We start from the raw sequence: 17,500 nt of genomic DNA, 5'->3' as shown, positions 1-17,500 counted from the left end.
TTTTTTCTGGTCATTTTGAGTCATTTTCTGGTCATTTTGAGTCATTTTCTGGTCGTTTTGAGTTTTTTTCTGGTCATTTTGAGTCATTTTCTGGTCATTTTGAGTCTTTTTCTGGTCATTTTGAGTCGTTTTCTGGTCATTTTGAGTCTTTTTCTGGTCATTTTGAGTCTTTTTCAGGTCATTTTGAGTCGTTTTCTGGTCATTTTGAGTCTTTTTCTGGTCATTTTGAGTCTTTTTCTGGTCATTTTGAGTCGTTTTCTGGTCATTTTGAGTCATTTTCTGGTCATTTTGAGTCTTTTTCTGGTCATTTTGAGTCATTTTCTGGTCATTTTGAGTCTTTTTCTGGTCATTTTGAGTCTTTCAGGTCATTTTGAGTCTTTCTGGTCATTTTGACTCTTTCAGGTCATTTTGAGTCTTTTTCTGGTCATTTTGAGTCTTTTTCAGGTCATTTTGAGTCTTTCTGGTCATTTTGAGTCTTTTTCAGGTCATTTTGAGTCTTTTTCTGGTCATTTTGAGTCGTTTTCTGGTCATTTTGAGTCTTTTTCTGGTCATTTTGAGTCGTTTTCTGGTCATTTTGAGTCTTTTTCTGGTCATTTTGAGTCATTTTCTGGTCGTTTTGAGTTTTTTTCTGGTCATTTTGAGTCATTTTCTGGTCATTTTGAGTCTTTTTCTGGTCATTTTGAGTCGTTTTCTGGTCATTTTGAGTCTTTTTCTGGTCATTTTGAGTCTTTTTCAGGTCATTTTGAGTCGTTTTCTGGTCATTTTGAGTCTTTTTCTGGTCATTTTGAGTCTTTTTCTGGTCATTTTGAGTCGTTTTCTGGTCATTTTGAGTCGTTTTCTGGTCATTTTGAGTCTTTTTCTGGTCATTTTGAGTCGTTTTCTGGTCATTTTGAGTCTTTTTCTGGTCATTTTGAGTCGTTTTCTGGTCATTTTGGGTCGTTTTCTGGTCATTTAGAGTCTTTTTCAGGTCATTTTGAGTCGTTTTCTGGTCATTTTGGGTCGTTTTCTGGTCATTTAGAGTCTTTTTCAGGTCATTTTGAGTCGTTTTCTGGTCATTTTGAGTCGTTTTCTGGTCATTCTGAGTCGTTTTCTGGTCATTTAGAGTCTTTTTCAGGTCACTTTGAGTCATTTTCTGGTCATTTTGAGTCGTTTTCTGGTCATTTTGAGTCGTTTTCTGGTCATTTTGAGTCGTTTTCTGGTCATTTTGAGTCTGTTTTCTGGTCATTTTGAGTCTTTTTCTGGTCATTTTGAGTCGTTTTCTGGTCATCTTGAGTCATTTTCTGGTCGTTTTGAGTCTTTTTCTGGTCATTTTAAGTCTTTTTCGGGTGATTTTGAGTCTTTTTCTGGTCATTTTGAGTCTTTTTCTGGTCATTTTGAATCTTTTTCTGGTCATTTTGAGTCATTTTCTGGTCATTTTAAGTCTTTTTCGGGTCATTTTGAGTCATTTTCTGGTCGTTTTGAGTCATTTTCTGGTCATTTTGAGTCTTTTTCTGGTCATTTTGAGTCTTTTCTGGTCATTTTGAGTCGTTTTCTGGTCATTTTGAGTCTTTTTCTGGTCATTTTGAGTCGTTTTCTGGTAATTTTGAGTCGTTTTCTGGTCATTTTGAGTCTTTTTCAGGTCATTTTGACTCTTTTTCAGGTAATTTTGAGTCTTTTTCTGGTCATTTTGAGTCATTTTCTGGTCATTTTGAGTCTTTTTCTGGTCATTTTGAGTCATTTTCTGGTCATTTTGAGTCTTTTTCTGGTCATTTTGACTCTTTCAGGTCATTTTGAGTCTTTTTCTGGTCATTTTGAGTCGTTTTCTGGTCATTTTGAGTTTTTTTCTGGTCATTTTGAGTCGTTTTCTGGTCATTTTGAGTCGTTTTCTGGTCATTTTGAGTCTTTTTCTGGTCATTTTGAGTCTTTTTCAGGTCATTTTGAGTCGTTTTCTGGTCATTTTGAGTCTTTTTCTGGTCATTTTGAGTCTTTCTCTGGTCATTTTGAGTCGTTTTCTGGTCATTTTGAGTCTTTTTCTGGTCATTTTGAGTCGTTTTCTGGTCATTTTGAGTCTTTTTCAGGTCATTTTGAGTCGTTTTCTGGTCATTTTGAGTCGTTTTCTGGTCATTTTGAGTCTGTTTTCTGGTAATTTTGAGTCTTTTTCTGGTCATTTTGAGTCTTTCTGGTCATTTTGAGTCGTTTTCTGGTAATTTTGAGTCGTTTTCTGGTAATTTTGAGTCGTTTTCTGGTAATTTTGAGTCGTTTTCTGGTCATTTTGAGTCGTTTTCTGGTCATTTTGAGTCTTTTTCTGGTCATTTTGAGTCTTTTTCAGGTCATTTTGAGTCGTTTTCTGGTCATTTTGAGTCTTTTTCTGGTCATTTTGAGTCTTTTTCTGGTCATTTTGAGTCGTTTTCTGGTCATTTTGAGTCTTTTTCTGGTCATTTTGAGTCGTTTTCTGGTCATTTTGAGTCTTTTTCTGGTCATTTTGAGTCTTTTTCTGGTCATTTTGAATCTTTTTCTGGTCATTTTGAGTCTTTTTCGGGTGATTTTGAGTCTTTTTCTGGTCATTTTGAATCTTTTTCAGGTGATTTTGAGTCGTTTTCTGGTCATTTTGAGTCATTTTCTGGTCATTTTTAATCTTTTTCTGGTCATTTTGAGTCTTTTTCTGGTCATTTTGAGTCTTTTTCTGGTCATTTTGGGTCTTTTTCAGGTCATTTTGAGTCTTTTTCTGGTCATTTTGGGTCTTTTTCTGGTCATTTTGAGTCTTTTTTCTGGTCATTTTGAGTCGTTTTCTGGTCATTTTGAGTCTTTTTCAGGTAATTTTGAGTAGTTTTCAAGTAATTTTGAGTCGTTTTCTGGTCATTTTGAGTCTTTTTTCTGGTCATTTTGGGTCTTTTTCTGGTCATTTTGAGTCTTTTTCAGGTCATTTTGAGTCGTTTCCTGGTCATTTTGAGTCTTTTTCTGGTCATTTTGAGTCTTTTCAGGTCATTTTGAGTCTTTTTCTGGTCATTTTGAGTCGTTTCCTGGTCATTTTGAGTCTTTTTCTGGTCATTTTGAGTCTTTTCAGGTCATTTTGAGTCTTTTTCTGGTCATTTTGAATCTTTTTCTGGTCATTTTGAGTCATTTTCTGGTCATTTTAAGTCTTTTTTGGGTCATTTTGAGTCATTTTCTGGTCATTTTAAGTCTTTTTCGGGTCATTTTGAGTCATTTTCTGGTCGTTTTGAGTCTTTTTCTGGTCATTTTAAGTCTTTTTCGGGTGATTTTGAGTCTTTTTCTGGTCATTTTGAATCTTTTTCAGGTAATTTTGAGTCGTTTTCTGGTCATTTTGAGTGGTTTTCTGGTTATTTTGAGTCGTTTTCTGGTCATTTTGAGTCTTTTTCTGGTCATTTTGAGCCTTTTTCTGGTCATTTTGAGTCTTTTTCAGGTCATTTTGAGTCTTTTTCTGGTCATTTTGAGTCGTTTTCTGGTCATTTTGAGTCTTTTTCTGGTCATTTTGAGTCGTTTTCTGGTCATTTTGAGTCATTTTCTGGTCATTTTTAATCTTTTTCTGGTCATTTTGAGTCTTTTTCTGGTCATTTTGAGTCTTTTTCTGGTCATTTTGGGTCTTTTTCAGGTCATTTTGAGTCTTTTTCTGGTCATTTTGGGTCTTTTTCAGGTCATTTTGAGTCTTTTTCTGGTCATTTTGGGTCTTTTTCTGGTCATTTTGAGTCGTTTTCTGGTCATTTTGAGTCTTTTCAGGTCATTTTGAGTCTTTTTCTGGTCATTTTGAGTCTTTTCAGGTCATTTTGAGTCGTTTTCTGGTCATTTTGAGTCTTTTTCTGGTCATTTTGAGTGGTTTCCTGTCATTTTGAGTCTTTTTTTCTGGTCATTTTTGGTCTTTTTCTGGTCATTTTGAGTCTTTTTCAGGTCATTTTGAGTCGTTTTCTGGTCATTTTGAGTCGTTTTCTGGTCATTTTGAGTCTTTTTCTGGTCATTTTGAGTGGTTTCCTGTCATTTTGAGTCTTTTTTTCTGGTCATTTTTGGTCTTTTTCTGGTCATTTTGAGTCTTTTTCAGGTCATTTTGAGTCGTTTTCTGGTCATTTTGAGTCGTTTTCTGGTCATTTTGAGTCTTTTTCTGGTCATTTTGAATCTTTTTCTGGTCATTTTGAGTCATTTTCTGGTCATTTTAAGTCTTTTTTGGGTCATTTTGAGTCATTTTCTGGTCGTTTTGAGTCTTTTTCTGGTCATTTTAAGTCTTTTTCGGGTCATTTTGAGTCTTTTTCTGGTCATTTTGAGTCTTTTTCAGGTCATTTTGGGTCTTTTTCTGGTCATTTTGAGTCTTTTTTCTGGTCATTTTGAGTCGTTTTCTGGTCATTTTGAGTCGTTTTCTGGTCATTTTGAGTCGTTTTCTGGTCATTTTGAGTCTTTTTTCTGGTCATTTTTGGTCTTTTTCTGGTCATTTTGAGTCTTTTTCAGGTCATTTTGAGTCGTTTTCTGGTCATTTTTGGTCTTTTTCAGGTCATTTTGAGTCGTTTTCTGGTCATTTTGAGTCTTTTTCTGGTCATTTTGAGTCTTTTTCTGGTCATTTTGAGTCGTTTTCTGGTCATTTTAAGTCTTTTTCGGGTGATTTTGAGTCTTTTTCTGGTCATTTCGAGTCGTTTTCTGGTCATTTTGAATCTTTTTCTGGTCATTTTGAGTCATTTTCTGGTCATTTCAAGTCTTTTTCGGGTCATTTTGAGTCATTTTCTGGTCGTTTTGAGTCTTTTTCTGGTCATTTTAAGTCTTTTTCGGGTGATTTTGAGTCTTTTTCTGGTCATTTTGAATCTTTTTCAGGTAATTTTGAGTCGTTTTCTGGTCATTTTGAGTCGTTTTCTGGTTATTTTGAGTCGTTTTCTGGTCATTTTGAGTCTTTTTCTGGTCATTTTGAGCCTTTTTCTGGTCATTTTGAGTCTTTTTCAGGTCATTTTGAGTCTTTTTCTGGTCATTTTGAGTCGTTTTCTGGTCATTTTGAGTCTTTTTCTGGTCATTTTGAGTCGTTTTCTGGTCATTTTGAGTCATTTTCTGGTCATTTTGAATCTTTTTCTGGTCATTTTGAGTCTTTTTCTGGTCATTTTGAGTCTTTTTCTGGTCATTTTGGGTCTTTTTCAGGTCATTTTGAGTCTTTTTCTGGTCATTTTGAGTCTTTTCAGGTCATTTTGAGTCTTTTTCTGGTCATTTTGAGTCTTTTTCAGGTCATTTTGAGTCGTTTCTGGTCATTTTGAGTCTTTTTCTGGTCATTTTGAGTGGTTTCCTGTCATTTTGAGTCTTTTTTTCTGGTCATTTTTGGTCTTTTTCTGGTCATTTTGAGTCTTTTTCAGGTCATTTTGAGTCGTTTTCTGGTCATTTTGAGTCGTTTTCTGGTCATTTTGAGTCTTTTTCTGGTCATTTTGAGTCTTTTTTCTGGTCATTTTGAGTCTTTTTCTGGTCATTTTGAGTCGTTTTCTGGTCATTTTGAGTCGTTTTCTGGTCATTTTGAGTCTTTTCAGGTAATATTCAATCTTTTCTGGTCATTTTGAGTCTTTTCAGGTCATTTTGAGTCTTTTTCTGGTCAGTTTGAGTCTTTTTCTAGTCATTTTGAGTCTTTTTAAGGTCATTTGAGTCTTTTCTGGTCATTTTGAGTCATTTTCAGGTCATTTTGAGTCTTTTTCAGATCATATTCAGTCTTTTCCGGTCATTTTGAGTCTTTTCTGGTCATTTTGAGTCTTTTCTGGTCATTTTGAGTCTTTTTCAGGTCATTTTGAGTCTTTTCAGGTCATTTAGAGTCTTTCTCTGGTCATTTCAAGTCTTTTTCTGGTCATTTTGATTCTTTTCTGGTCATTTTGAGTCTTTTCTGGTCATTTTGAGTCTTTTTCAGTTCATTTTGAGTTTTTTTCTGGTCATTTTGAGTCTTTTCAGGTCATTTTGAGTCATTTTCTGGTCATTTAGAGTCTTTTTCCGGTCATTTTGAGTCTTTTCTGGTCATTTTGAGTCTTTTCTGGTCATTTTGAGTCTTTTCTGGTCATTTTGAGTCTTTTTCAGGTCATTTCAAGTCTTTTTCTGGTCATTTTGAGTCTTTTCAGGTCATTTTGAGTCTTTTTCTGGTCATTTTGAGTCTTTTTCAGGTCATTTTGAGTCGTTTTCTGGTCATTTTGAGTCTTTTTTCTGGTCATTTTGAGTCTTTTTCTGGTCATTTTGAGTCGTTTTCTGGTCATTTTGAGTCTTTTTCTGGTCATTTTAAGTCTTTTTCGGGTGATTTTGACTCTTTTTCTGGTCATTTTGAGTCTTTTTTTCTGGTCATTTTTGGTCTTTTTCAGGTCATTTTGAGTCTTTTTCTGGTCATTTTGAGTCTTTTTCTGGTCATTTTTGGTCTTTTTCAGGTCATTTTGAGTCGTTTTCTGGTCATTTTGAGTCTTTTCTGGTCATTTTGAGTCTTTTCTGGTCATTTTGAGTCTTTTTCTGGTCATTTTGAGTCTTTTCAGGTCATTTTGAGTCTTTTTCTGGTCATTTTGAGTCTTTTTCAGATCATATTCAGTCTTTTCTGGTCATTTTGAGTCTTTTCTGGTCATTTTGAGTCTTTTTCAGGTCATTTTGAGTCTTTTTCCGGTCATTTTGAGTCTTTTCAGGTCATTTTGAGTCTTTTTCTGGTCATTTTGAGTCATTTTCAGGTCGTTTCGAGTCTTTATCTGGTCGTTTTGAGTCTTTTCTGGTCATTTTGAGTATTTTTCAGGTCATTTCAAGTCTTTTTCTGGTCATTTTGAGTCTTTTTCTGGTCATTTTAAGTCTTTTTCGGGTGATTTTGACTCTTTTTCTGGTCATTTTGAGTCTTTTTTCTGGTCATTTTTGGTCTTTTTCTGGTCATTTTGAGTCTTTTTCAGGTCATTTTGAGTCGTTTTCTGGTCATTTTGAGTCTTTTCAGGTCATTTTGAGTCTTTTTCTGGTCATTTTGAGTCTTTTCAGGTCATTTTGAGTCTTTTTCAGGTCATTTTGAGTCTTTTTCTGGTCGTTTTGAGTCTTTTCAGGTCATATTCAGACTTTTCTGGTCATTTTGAGTCATTTTCAGGTCATTTCGAGTCGTTTTCTGGTCGTTTTGACTCTTTTTCTGGTCATTTTGAGTCTTTTTTCTGGTCATTTTTGGTCTTTTTCTGGTCATTTTGAGTCTTTTTCAGGTCATTTTGAGTCGTTTTCTGGTCATTTTGAGTCTTTTCAGGTCATTTTGAGTCTTTTTCTGGTCATTTTGAGTCTTTTCAGGTCATTTTGAGTCTTTTTCAGGTCATTTTGAGTCTTTTTCTGGTCGTTTTGAGTCTTTTCAGGTCATATTCAGTCTTTTCTGGTCATTTTGAGTCATTTTCAGGTCATTTTGAGTCTTTTTCTGGTCATTTTGAGTCTTTTTCTAGTCATTTTGAGTCTTTTTAAGGTCATTTGAGTCTTTTCTGGTCATTTTGAGTCTTTTTCAGGTCATTTTGAGTCTTTTTCATGTCATTTTGAGTCTTTTCTGGTCATTTTGAGTCTTTTCTGGTCATTTTGAGTCTTTTTCAGGTAATTTCGAGTCTTTCTCTGGTCATTTTGAGTCTTTTCTGGTCATTTTGAGTCTTTTTCTGGTCATTTTGAGTCTTTTTCAGGTCATTTCAAGTCTTTTTCTGGTCATTTTGAGTCTTTTCAGGTCATTTTGAGTCTTTTTCTGGTCATTTTGAGTCTTTTCAGGTCATTTAGAGTCTTTTTCAGATCATATTCAGTCTTTTCTGGTCATTTTGAGTCTTTTCTGGTCATTTTGAGTCTTTTTCAGGTCATTTTGAGTCTTTTTCTGGTCATTTTGAGTCTTTTCAGGTCATTTTGAGTCTTTTTCTGGTCATTTTGAGTCATTTTCAGGTCATTTCGAGTCTTTTTCTGGTCGTTTTGAGTCTTTTCTGGTCATTTTGAGTCTTTTTCAGGTCATTTCAAGTCTTTTTCTGGTCATTTTGAGTCTTTTCAGGTCATTTTGAGTCTTTTCAGGTCATTTAGAGTCTTTTTCAGATCATATTCAGTCTTTATGGTCATTTTGAGTCTTTTTCTGGTAATTCTGAGTCTTTTTCAGTTCATTTTGAGTTTTTTTCTGGTCATTTTGAGTCTTTTCAGGTCATTTTGAGTCTTTTTCTGGTCATTTTGAGTCTTTTCAGGTCATTTTGAGTCTTTTTCAGGTCATTTTGAGTCTTTTTCTGGTCGTTTTGAGTCTTTTCAGGTCATATTCAGACTTTTCTGGTCATTTTGAGTCATTTTCAGGTCATTTCGAGTCGTTTTCTGGTCGTTTTGAGTCTTTTCAGGTCATATTCAGTCTTTTCTGGTCATTTTGAGTCATTTTCAGGTCATTTTGAGTCTTTTTCTGGTCATTTTGAGTCTTTTTCTAGTCATTTTGAGTCTTTTTAAGGTCATTTGAGTCTTTTCTGGTCATTTTGAGTCTTTTTCAGGTCATTTTGAGTCTTTTTCATGTCATTTTGAGTCTTTTCTGGTCATTTTGAGTCTTTTCTGGTCATTTTGAGTCTTTTTCAGGTAATTTCGAGTCTTTCTCTGGTCATTTTGAGTCTTTTCTGGTCATTTTGAGTCTTTTTCAGATCATATTCAGTCTTTTTCTGGTCATTTTGAGTCTTTTTCTGGTCGTTTTGAGTCTTTTCAGGTCATATTCAGACTTTTCTGGTCATTTTGAGTCATTTTCAGGTCATTTCGAGTCGTTTTCTGGTCGTTTTGAGTCTTTTCAGGTCATATTCAGTCTTTTCTGGTCATTTTGAGTCATTTTCAGGTCATTTTGAGTCTTTTTCTGGTCATTTTGAGTCTTTTTCTGGTCATTTAGAGTCTTTTTCAGATCATATTCAGTCTTTTCTGGTCATTTTGAGTCTTTTCTGGTCATTTTGAGTCTTTTTCAGTTCATTTTGAGTTTTTTTCTGGTCATTTTGAGTCTTTTCAGGTCATTTTGAGTCTTTTTCTGGTCATTTAGAGTCTTTTTCCGGTCATTTTGAGTCTTTTCTGGTCATTTTGAGTCTTTTCTGGTCATTTTGAGTCTTTTTCAGGTCATTTCAAGTCTTTTTCTGGTCATTTTGAGTCTTTTCAGGTCATTTAGTCTTTTTCTGGTCATTTTGAGTCTTTTCAGGTCATTTTGAGTCTTTTTCTGGTCATTTAGAGTCTTTTTCAGATCATATTCAGTCTTTTCTGGTCATTTTGAGTCTTTTCAGGTCATTTTGAGTCTTTTTCTGGTCATTTTGAGTCTTTTCAGGTCATTTTGAGTCTTTTTCAGGTCATTTTGAGTCTTTTTCTGGTCGTTTTGAGTCTTTTCAGGTCATATTCAGACTTTTCTGGTCATTTTGAGTCATTTTCAGGTCATTTCGAGTCGTTTTCTGGTCGTTTTGAGTCTTTTCAGGTCATATTCAGTCTTTTCTGGTCATTTTGAGTAATTTTCAGGTCATTTTGAGTCTTTTTCTGGTCATTTTGAGTCTTTTTCTAGTCATTTTGAGTCTTTTTAAGGTCATTTGAGTCTTTTCTGGTCATTTTGAGTCTTTTTCAGGTCATTTTGAGTCTTTTTCAGATCATATTCAGTCTTTTCTGGTCATTTTGAGTCTTTTCAGGTCATTTTGAGTCTTTTTCTGGTCATTTTGAGTCTTTTCAGGTCATTTTGAGTCTTTTTCAGGTCATTTTGAGTCTTTTTCTGGTCGTTTTGAGTCTTTTCAGGTCATATTCAGACTTTTCTGGTCATTTTGAGTCATTTTCAGGTCATTTCGAGTCGTTTTCTGGTCGTTTTGAGTCTTTTCAGGTCATATTCAGTCTTTTCTGGTCATTTTGAGTAATTTTCAGGTCATTTTGAGTCTTTTTCTGGTCATTTTGAGTCTTTTTCTAGTCATTTTGAGTCTTTTTAAGGTCATTTGAGTCTTTTCTGGTCATTTTGAGTCTTTTTCAGGTCATTTTGAGTCTTTTTCATGTCATTTTGAGTCTTTTCTGGTCATTTTGAGTCTTTTCTGGTCATTTTGAGTCTTTTTCAGGTAATTTCGAGTCTTTCTCTGGTCATTTTGAGTCTTTTCTGGTCATTTTGAGTCTTTTTCAGATCATATTCAGTCTTTTCTGGTCATTTTGAGTCTTTTTCTGGTCATTTTGAGTCTTTTCTGGTCATTTTGAGTCTTTTTCTGGTCATTTTGAGTCTTTTTCAGATCATATTCAGTCTTTTCTGGTCATTTTGAGTCTTTTCTGGTCATTTTGAGTCTTTTTCTGGTCATTTTGAGTCTTTTTAGGTCATTTTGAGTCTTTTCTGGTCATTTTGAGTCTTTTCAGGTTATTTTCAGTCATTTTCTGGTCATTTTGAGTGTTTTTCAGGTCATTTATAGTCTTTTTCAGATCATATTCAGTCTTTTCTGGTCATTTTGAGTCATTTTCAGGTCATTTCAAGTCTTTTTCTGGTCATTTTGAGTCTTTTCAGGTCATTTTGAGTCTTTTTCAGGTCATTTTGAGTCTTTTTCTGGTCATTTTGAGTCTTTTTAGGTAATTTTGAGTCTTTTTTGAGTCTTTTCAGGTTATTTTCAGTCGTTTTCTGGTCATTTTGAGTCTTTTTCAGGTCATTTTGAGTCTTTTTCAGATCATATTCAGCGTTTTCTGGTCATTTTGAGTCTTTTCTGGTCATTTCGAGTCTTTTTCTGGTCATTTTGAGTCTTTTTCTGGTCATTTTGAGTCTTTTCTGGTCATTTAGAGTCTTTTCAGGTCATTTTAGGATTTTTTCAGGTCATTTTGGGTCTTTTTCAGGTCATTTTGAGTCTTTTCAGGTCATTTTGAGTCTTTTTCTGGTCATTTTGAGTCTTTTCAGGTCATTTTGAGTGTTTTCTGGTCATTTTGAGTCTTTTCAGGTCATTTTAGGTCTTTTTCAGGTCATTTTGAGTCTTTTTCTGGTCATTTTGAGTCTTTTTCAGGTCATTTTGAGTCTTTTTCTGGTTGAAGTTTGATATTGTCTGTTCTTACTGCTGAGGGCGGAGAGGAAGACCCTGAAGTAGCGCTGGGCGTAGCCCTGCTCGCACCCCTTCAGTTTGCCCACGTGGATCAGGTGCTGCAGCACAGGCGCACTGGCCAGCTCCTCCACCTGCGTCCGGTCGTAGCGCTCGCCGACCGTCACCACAAACACCGCCACGCCCTCGCACTTGGCCTTCTGGGAGATGTAGCGCAGCTTGGATCGGTCCTCGTACGCCGTCTGGGTGCCCACCACGATCAGCAGCGCCCTCATCCTCCGGGGCTGCGCCGCCTTCAGGAGCACCTCCTTCAGGGTGAACTCCAGCGCCCGTCCCAGCGCCGAGGAGCCGCCCTGCAGCGTCATGTTCCGGAGCAGGTGCCTCCTCATCAGGTTGTGGTTCTGGTAGGTCCCCAGGCCGAACTCCACCTTGGGGGCCTGGGTGCCGCTCTGCTGGACTACAGCCACCCGGGCCTGGTTGCCGGCCCTGCGGGGCTGCGGGCTCACCGCCAGCTGCTCCACCACAGAGCCCAGCAGCTGCTGCACGCCGGCGTACTCGTCCGCCTTCATCTCCCTGGAGCTGTCCGCCACCATGACCAGGTCCAGGTCCGCCTCCTGAGGCTGCAGAGGCTCCTGGATGAAGCTGCACATCTCCAGACGTTTGCAGGGATCTGAGGAAGAAGAGGAACCAGGTCGCATCCTTCAGCCCGACAACAAGGACTAAATCCACCTGATCAGTCCAAGTCTAAGTCCAATAAAGTGTTGATTGTAAGAAAAATGTAAATAAATAAAATAAAGTGATGAACATAAATAAATAAATGACGGTTTCTCTGGATGACGCAGAGGAGCTGTGTGTGACGGCACGTTACCGTAACAGATGGCACAGTTCTTGACCTTCTTCAGGTCCACGGACGCGTCTCTGCCCAGAACCACGAAGATGGAGCTCCCCGAGTCATCGGCCTGAGGAAGAGGAGGAGGAGGAGAGGAGAGGAGGAGGAAGAGAGGAAGAGGAGGAGAGGAAGAGGAAGAGGAGAGGAGGAGGAGGATGAGGAGAGGAAGAGAGGAGGAGAGGAAGAGGTGAGGAGGAGGAGGAGAGGAGGAGGAGGAGGAGGAGAGGAAGAGGAGGAGGAGAGGAAGAGGAGGAAGAGGAGGAAGAGAGTTAGAGGAGGAGGAGAGGAAGAGGAGGAGGAGGAGAGGAAGAGGAGGAGGAGGAGAGGAAGAGGAGGAGAGGAGGAGGAGAGGAAGAGGAGGAAGAGGAGGAGGAGGAGAAGGAGAGGAAGAGGAGGAGGAGGAGGAGGAGGAGGAGGAGAGGAAGAGGAGAGGAGGAGGAGAGGAAGAGGAGGAGGAAGAGGAGGAGAGGAGGAGGAGGAGGAGGAGAGGAAGAGGAGGAGGAGAGGAAGAGGAGGAAGAGAGTTAGAGGAGGAGGAGAGGAAGAGGAGGAGGAGGAGGAGGAGGAGAGGAGAGGAGGAGGAGAGGTAGAGGAGGAGGAAGAGGAGGAGGAGGAGGAGGAAGAGGAGGAAGAGGAGAGGAGGAGGAGGAGGAGAGGAGGAGGAGAGGAGAGGAGGAGGAGAGGAGGAGGAGGAGGAGGAGAGGAAGAGGAGGAGGAGGAGGAGAGGAGGAGGAGAGGAAGAGGAGAGGAAGAGGAGGAGGAGGAGGAGGAGAGGAGAGGAGGAGGAGAGGTAGAGGAGGAGGAGGAGAGGAAGAGGAGGAAGAGGAGGAGAGGAAGAGGAGGAGAGGAGGAGGAGGAGGAGGAGAGGAAGAGGAGGAGGAGAGGAAGAGGAGGAAGAGAGTTAGAGGAGGAGGAGAGGAAGAGGAGGAGGAGGAGAGGAGAGGAGGAGGAGAGGTAGAGGAGGAGGAAGAGGAGAGGAGGAGGAGGAGGAGAGGAGGAGGAGAGGAGAGGAGGAGGAGAGGAGGAGGAGGAGGAGGAGAGGAAGAGGAGGAGGAGGAGGAGAGGAGGAGGAGAGGAAGAGGAGAGGAAGAGGAGGAGGAGGAGGAGGAAGAGGAGGAGGAGGGGGAGAGGAGGAGGAGGAAGAGGAGGAAGAGAGTTAGAGGAGGAGGAGAGGAAGAGGAGGAGGAGGAGAGGAAGAGGAGGAGGAGGAGAGGAAGAGGAGGAGAGGAGGAGGAGAGGAAGAGGAGGAAGAGGAGGAGGAGGAGAAGGAGAGGAAGAGGAGGAGGAGGAGGAGGAGGAGGAGGAGAGGAAGAGGAGAGGAGGAGGAGAGGAAGAGGAGGAGAGGAGGAGGAGGAGGAGGAGAGGAAGAGGAGGAGGAGAGGAAGAGGAGGAAGAGAGTTAGAGGAGGAGGAGAGGAAGAGGAGGAGGAGGAGGAGGAGAGGAGAGGAGGAGGAGAGGTAGAGGAGGAGGAAGAGGAGGAGGAGGAGGAGGAAGAGGAGGAAGAGGAGAGGAGGAGGAGGAGGAGAGGAGGAGGAGAGGAGAGGAGGAGGAGAGGAGGAGGAGGAGGAGGAGAGGAAGAGGAGGAGGAGGAGGAGAGGAGGAGGAGAGGAAGAGGAGAGGAAGAGGAGGAGGAGGAGGAGGAGAGGAGAGGAGGAGGAGAGGTAGAGGAGGAGGAGGAGAGGAAGAGGAGGAAGAGGAGGAGAGGAAGAGGAGGAGAGGAGGAGGAGGAGGAGGAGAGGAAGAGGAGGAGGAGAGGAAGAGGAGGAAGAGAGTTAGAGGAGGAGGAGAGGAAGAGGAGGAGGAGGAGAGGAGAGGAGGAGGAGAGGTAGAGGAGGAGGAAGAGGAGAGGAGGAGGAGGAGGAGAGGAGGAGGAGAGGAGAGGAGGAGGAGAGGAGGAGGAGGAGGAGGAGAGGAAGAGGAGGAGGAGGAGGAGAGGAGGAGGAGAGGAAGAGGAGAGGAAGAGGAGGAGGAGGAGGAGGAAGAGGAGGAGGAGGGGGAGAGGAGGAGAGGAAGAAATCAAATCTCTTTAATCTACAGAATTTTCTCTTCTGCTGAAATGAAATCGTGCGTTTTTTTTGTTTGTGTTCAGATTAAAAAACTTTACAGTTTGTTTTTGTTTAAAGATCATTTTCATTTATGACGCTTTCTCGAAATATTACGACTTTTTTGCGACAATTTTCCGACTTTTTCCTCAAAATATTAAAATTTTTCCTTTCAAAATCGTCCAAACTTCCTGAAATATTGCGACATTTTTTGTAAAACTCTTCCGACATTTTTCTCAAAATATCGCAACTTTTTTTGTCACAATCTTTCGACTTTTTTCTCAAAATTTTGCGACTTTTTTCTCAAAATGTTGCGACTTTTTTCCTCAAAATTTTGCGACTTTTTTCTCAAAATAACCCGACTTTTTTGTCCGTCGTCCGACTGTTTCCTAATAAAATCGCGTGCAGTTTGTTGCTGAAACACGAGAGCAGCAGAAATCGAACCCACCTCCATCGCTCGGGCGACGTCCGGAGCGTTCTTCAGAGAGACGACGGCGGGGACGATGTTGAGGCCGCGGTACTCCATCACGGCGGTGAGGATGTCGCTCACATCCTGTTTGGGGTCGTTGGAGAGGAAGACCGCCACCTTCCTCATCATCACTCCCGCTCGGATGCGCTTGAAGACGTTCTGACCCACGAAGCGCATGGCGGCGCCCAGGTGCGCCTTGTTGGTCGTCCTCTCCAGGGCGATGTTCTTCACCGCCTCGATCAGCTGAGTCTTGCGGTGGTAGTCCTGGAAGCGGATCAGGTACTTGGCGTAGGCGCTGTATCCCACCACGGCGACGCGGGCGCCCGTCGGACAGTTGCTCTCAGAGATGGCGATGTCCTCCAGCAGGGAGAGGAGGGCGGAGCGCTGCCTCTCGAAGGCCGCCGGGGTCACGTCGCTCGACATGTCCAGGCCGAACACCAGCTCCGTGGGGTACGCCGGGCACGCGGCGCGGTCTGAGGACCAACAGGCAAGAGTTCAGGTTGAGGGTTCAGATCCGTCACAAAGTGGCTCTGAGTGATGGAAGTCGGTCAAAGACATAATTTAAGTTTATTTACGCGTCAGAAATAAACGTCCGTCAGCTCCGACCCTGTGAAAGAGCGGGAATCAAACCGCAGACACCTGAGTGAGAGCAGGACTACTGCACCAGCTCCGTCACACCAGCGGAGAGACGTGTCCGGCTGCGTCCGCGGTTCACAAACGTCCTCATCTGAAGGTCAACGGCGCTCTGACGCACGTTTGTGATTCATGTTTGATCAGAACTACAAAGTTCGAACCTGTGATCGTAGTTTCGTGAGCGTGCGTCGCAGCAGCGGACGGAAGTCCTCAACTTCCTCGTGTTTCTTTAACGTGAGAGAACGTTCAGTGAACCCGCCGTGCTGTACTGGGGATGGGCGTGAGTGCTCCAGTCCTCGAGTCGTCGTCGAGGCCTCGAGCACTCACGCCCCTCCCCAGAATTTAATTTAAATTTACTTCAAACTTCCTCTAGAGGGCGTTGCTCGCATTCAAAGTACCAATAAAGTTTGACCCCAACAAAGATGGAGGAGAGAAGCGCCCTAAGTCTGTGGAGAAGGAGGCAAAATGGCGGCAGCGTTGTAGACGGCGGTGGTCTGTGAGACACTAAAGACGTCCCAGAGTGTGGACGCAGAATTCCTCACGTTGGTTTGACAGACGAGACAAAGTGACGACCGACGTCTCTGTCAGTGTTTCAGGACGTCCGTCGGGGCTTCGATGACTCGCTCGCTCCTGATGTTCACGGTGCTCGACACTGCCCCCACGATATCAGGTGGTACTGCAACGTTTGCTCCGTATCTGTACGCATCCGTCAGCTTTCAGGGTACGGACAGAGATACGGAGGAGACAGACGCAGAGGACGGACAGAAGACTGCGTCTGCGTCCGTGTGCGTCTCTAACGCGGAGCAGAAATGAGCCTGAAACTAAGTGTGCAGATCTGAACCTCATAGAGGAACTCTGGGAAATCCTCAGTGACAGGGGAAGGTGTAACAAACCCACTGCAGTTAGTGACGTGTGTTAGAGACGAGTGATGCGTCAGAACGGACGCAGATCACAGACTACAGAAGGAAACACTGTTGAAAACTGACACAAAGTCACTGTTCTCTGATTCTGATCACGTTATTTTAACTAAACAAAGGTTTTTGTGTCTCGGTTATTTTTAAAAACTCGCTCGTACAGCAGAGGTGTCAATTATGAACAATAAAAAACAATAATTCAGAATAAATCAAGTATTTAGAAGGTGTTCTCTGATCTGCTCTCCTACGTTTATGAATAAATGAATAAATGAAAATATGAAAGCATGAATATGAGGTTCAGTGTTGTACTCACCACACCGCCGTTATTAAAGTGAGGTACGTACCGTGGGAACAAGCTGCAGGAGGAGGAGACACACACGTTAGTGTTCAAGTTAAAGGGTGTGTGTGTGTGTGTGTGTGTGTGTGTGTTAAAGTGTGTGTGTGTGTGTGTGTGTGTGTGTGTTAAAGTGTGTGTGTGTGTGTGTGTGTGTGTGTGTGTGTGTGTGTGTGTGTGTGTGTGTGTGTGTGTGTGTGTGTGTGTGTGTGTTTGCAGAGAGTGAAGGAGAGAAAAGTGAGTCTCACCACAGTTGTCTCTGATGTACGTGACCAGCTGACACTCCTGAGAACACACACACACACACACACACACACACACACACACACACACACACACACACACACACACACACACACACACACACACACACACACACACACACACACACACACACACACACACACACACACACACACACACACACACACACACACACACACACACACACACAATAGGCATTATTTACATATATTTATATATTAATGCTGAACCCAGAGAAAGGACAGAGACACACTCACCGTCATGTTCCTGGCTCCTGGGGGGCCCCGGGCACCCTGAGGGGACCAGAGAGACCTCGTTAATTATTTATAACGTTTATTTATTCATAAGTTTATTTATTTATAAGTTTATTTATTTATAAAGTTTATTATTATTACTTTATAATAACTTCATAAACACAGATTATCATTATAATGTTTCCACAGCAGCGTCCACCTGCTCACTGTAACTCTTATACATAAACACATTAATGTGACGCGACATGAGGCTCAAACAGGGCGACACGGTAGTGTACCGGTTAGCACTGTGGCCTCACAGCGAGAGGGTTCCTGGTTTGAATCCCGGCTGGGGCCCTTCTGTGTGGAGTTTGCATGTTGTCCCCGTGTCTGCGTGGGTTTTCTCCGGGTTCTCCGGTTTCCTCCCACAGTCCAAAGACGTGCAGGTGTTCGGTTCATTGATGACTCTAAATCACCCGTAGGTGTGAATGGTTGTCTGTCTCTGTTCGTCTCTATGTGTCCTGTGATAGACTGGCGTCCTGTCCAGCGTGGACCCCGCCTCACGCCCGATGTCAGCTGGGATTGCCCCCCCCCCCCCCCCCCCCCCGCCCCACCCCCACACACCCCCGCCCACGGATGACGCTCGAATAATATTGAAATGATGATGAAGGTCGTGGACTCACCGTGTGTCCTGGATATCCTGGTTCTCCAGGAACGCCGGATTCTCCCGACGAGCCTGAGTTACCCTGCAACACACACACACACACACACACACACACACACACACACACACACACACAC

General features: G+C 41.7%; 1 protein-coding gene across 1 annotated transcript in view; it reads right to left on the bottom strand.

Annotated features, from left to right (window-relative positions):
• The window catches only part of col6a4a (collagen, type VI, alpha 4a), a 75,582-nt gene that overhangs the window by 8,257 nt on the left and 49,825 nt on the right, over positions 1 to 17,500 (bottom strand). Inside the window, exons 33-38 of the mRNA XM_083918720.1 lie at positions 17,383 to 17,445; positions 16,724 to 16,759; positions 16,451 to 16,487; positions 14,301 to 14,794; positions 11,791 to 11,881; positions 10,939 to 11,592 (exon numbers count right to left, since the gene is read on the bottom strand). Of these exons, the coding sequence (XP_083774846.1) occupies positions 10,939 to 11,592; positions 11,791 to 11,881; positions 14,301 to 14,794; positions 16,451 to 16,487; positions 16,724 to 16,759; positions 17,383 to 17,445 (1,375 nt within the window). The remainder of the gene's footprint in view (positions 1 to 10,938; positions 11,593 to 11,790; positions 11,882 to 14,300; positions 14,795 to 16,450; positions 16,488 to 16,723; positions 16,760 to 17,382; positions 17,446 to 17,500) is intronic.

Source organism: Echiichthys vipera (assembly GCF_963691815.1).
Source record: "Echiichthys vipera genome assembly, chromosome: 8".
In the NCBI taxonomy this organism is placed as follows: Eukaryota; Metazoa; Chordata; class Actinopteri; order Perciformes; family Trachinidae; genus Echiichthys; species Echiichthys vipera.
This window is presented reverse-complemented; position numbering and strand designations above follow the sequence as displayed.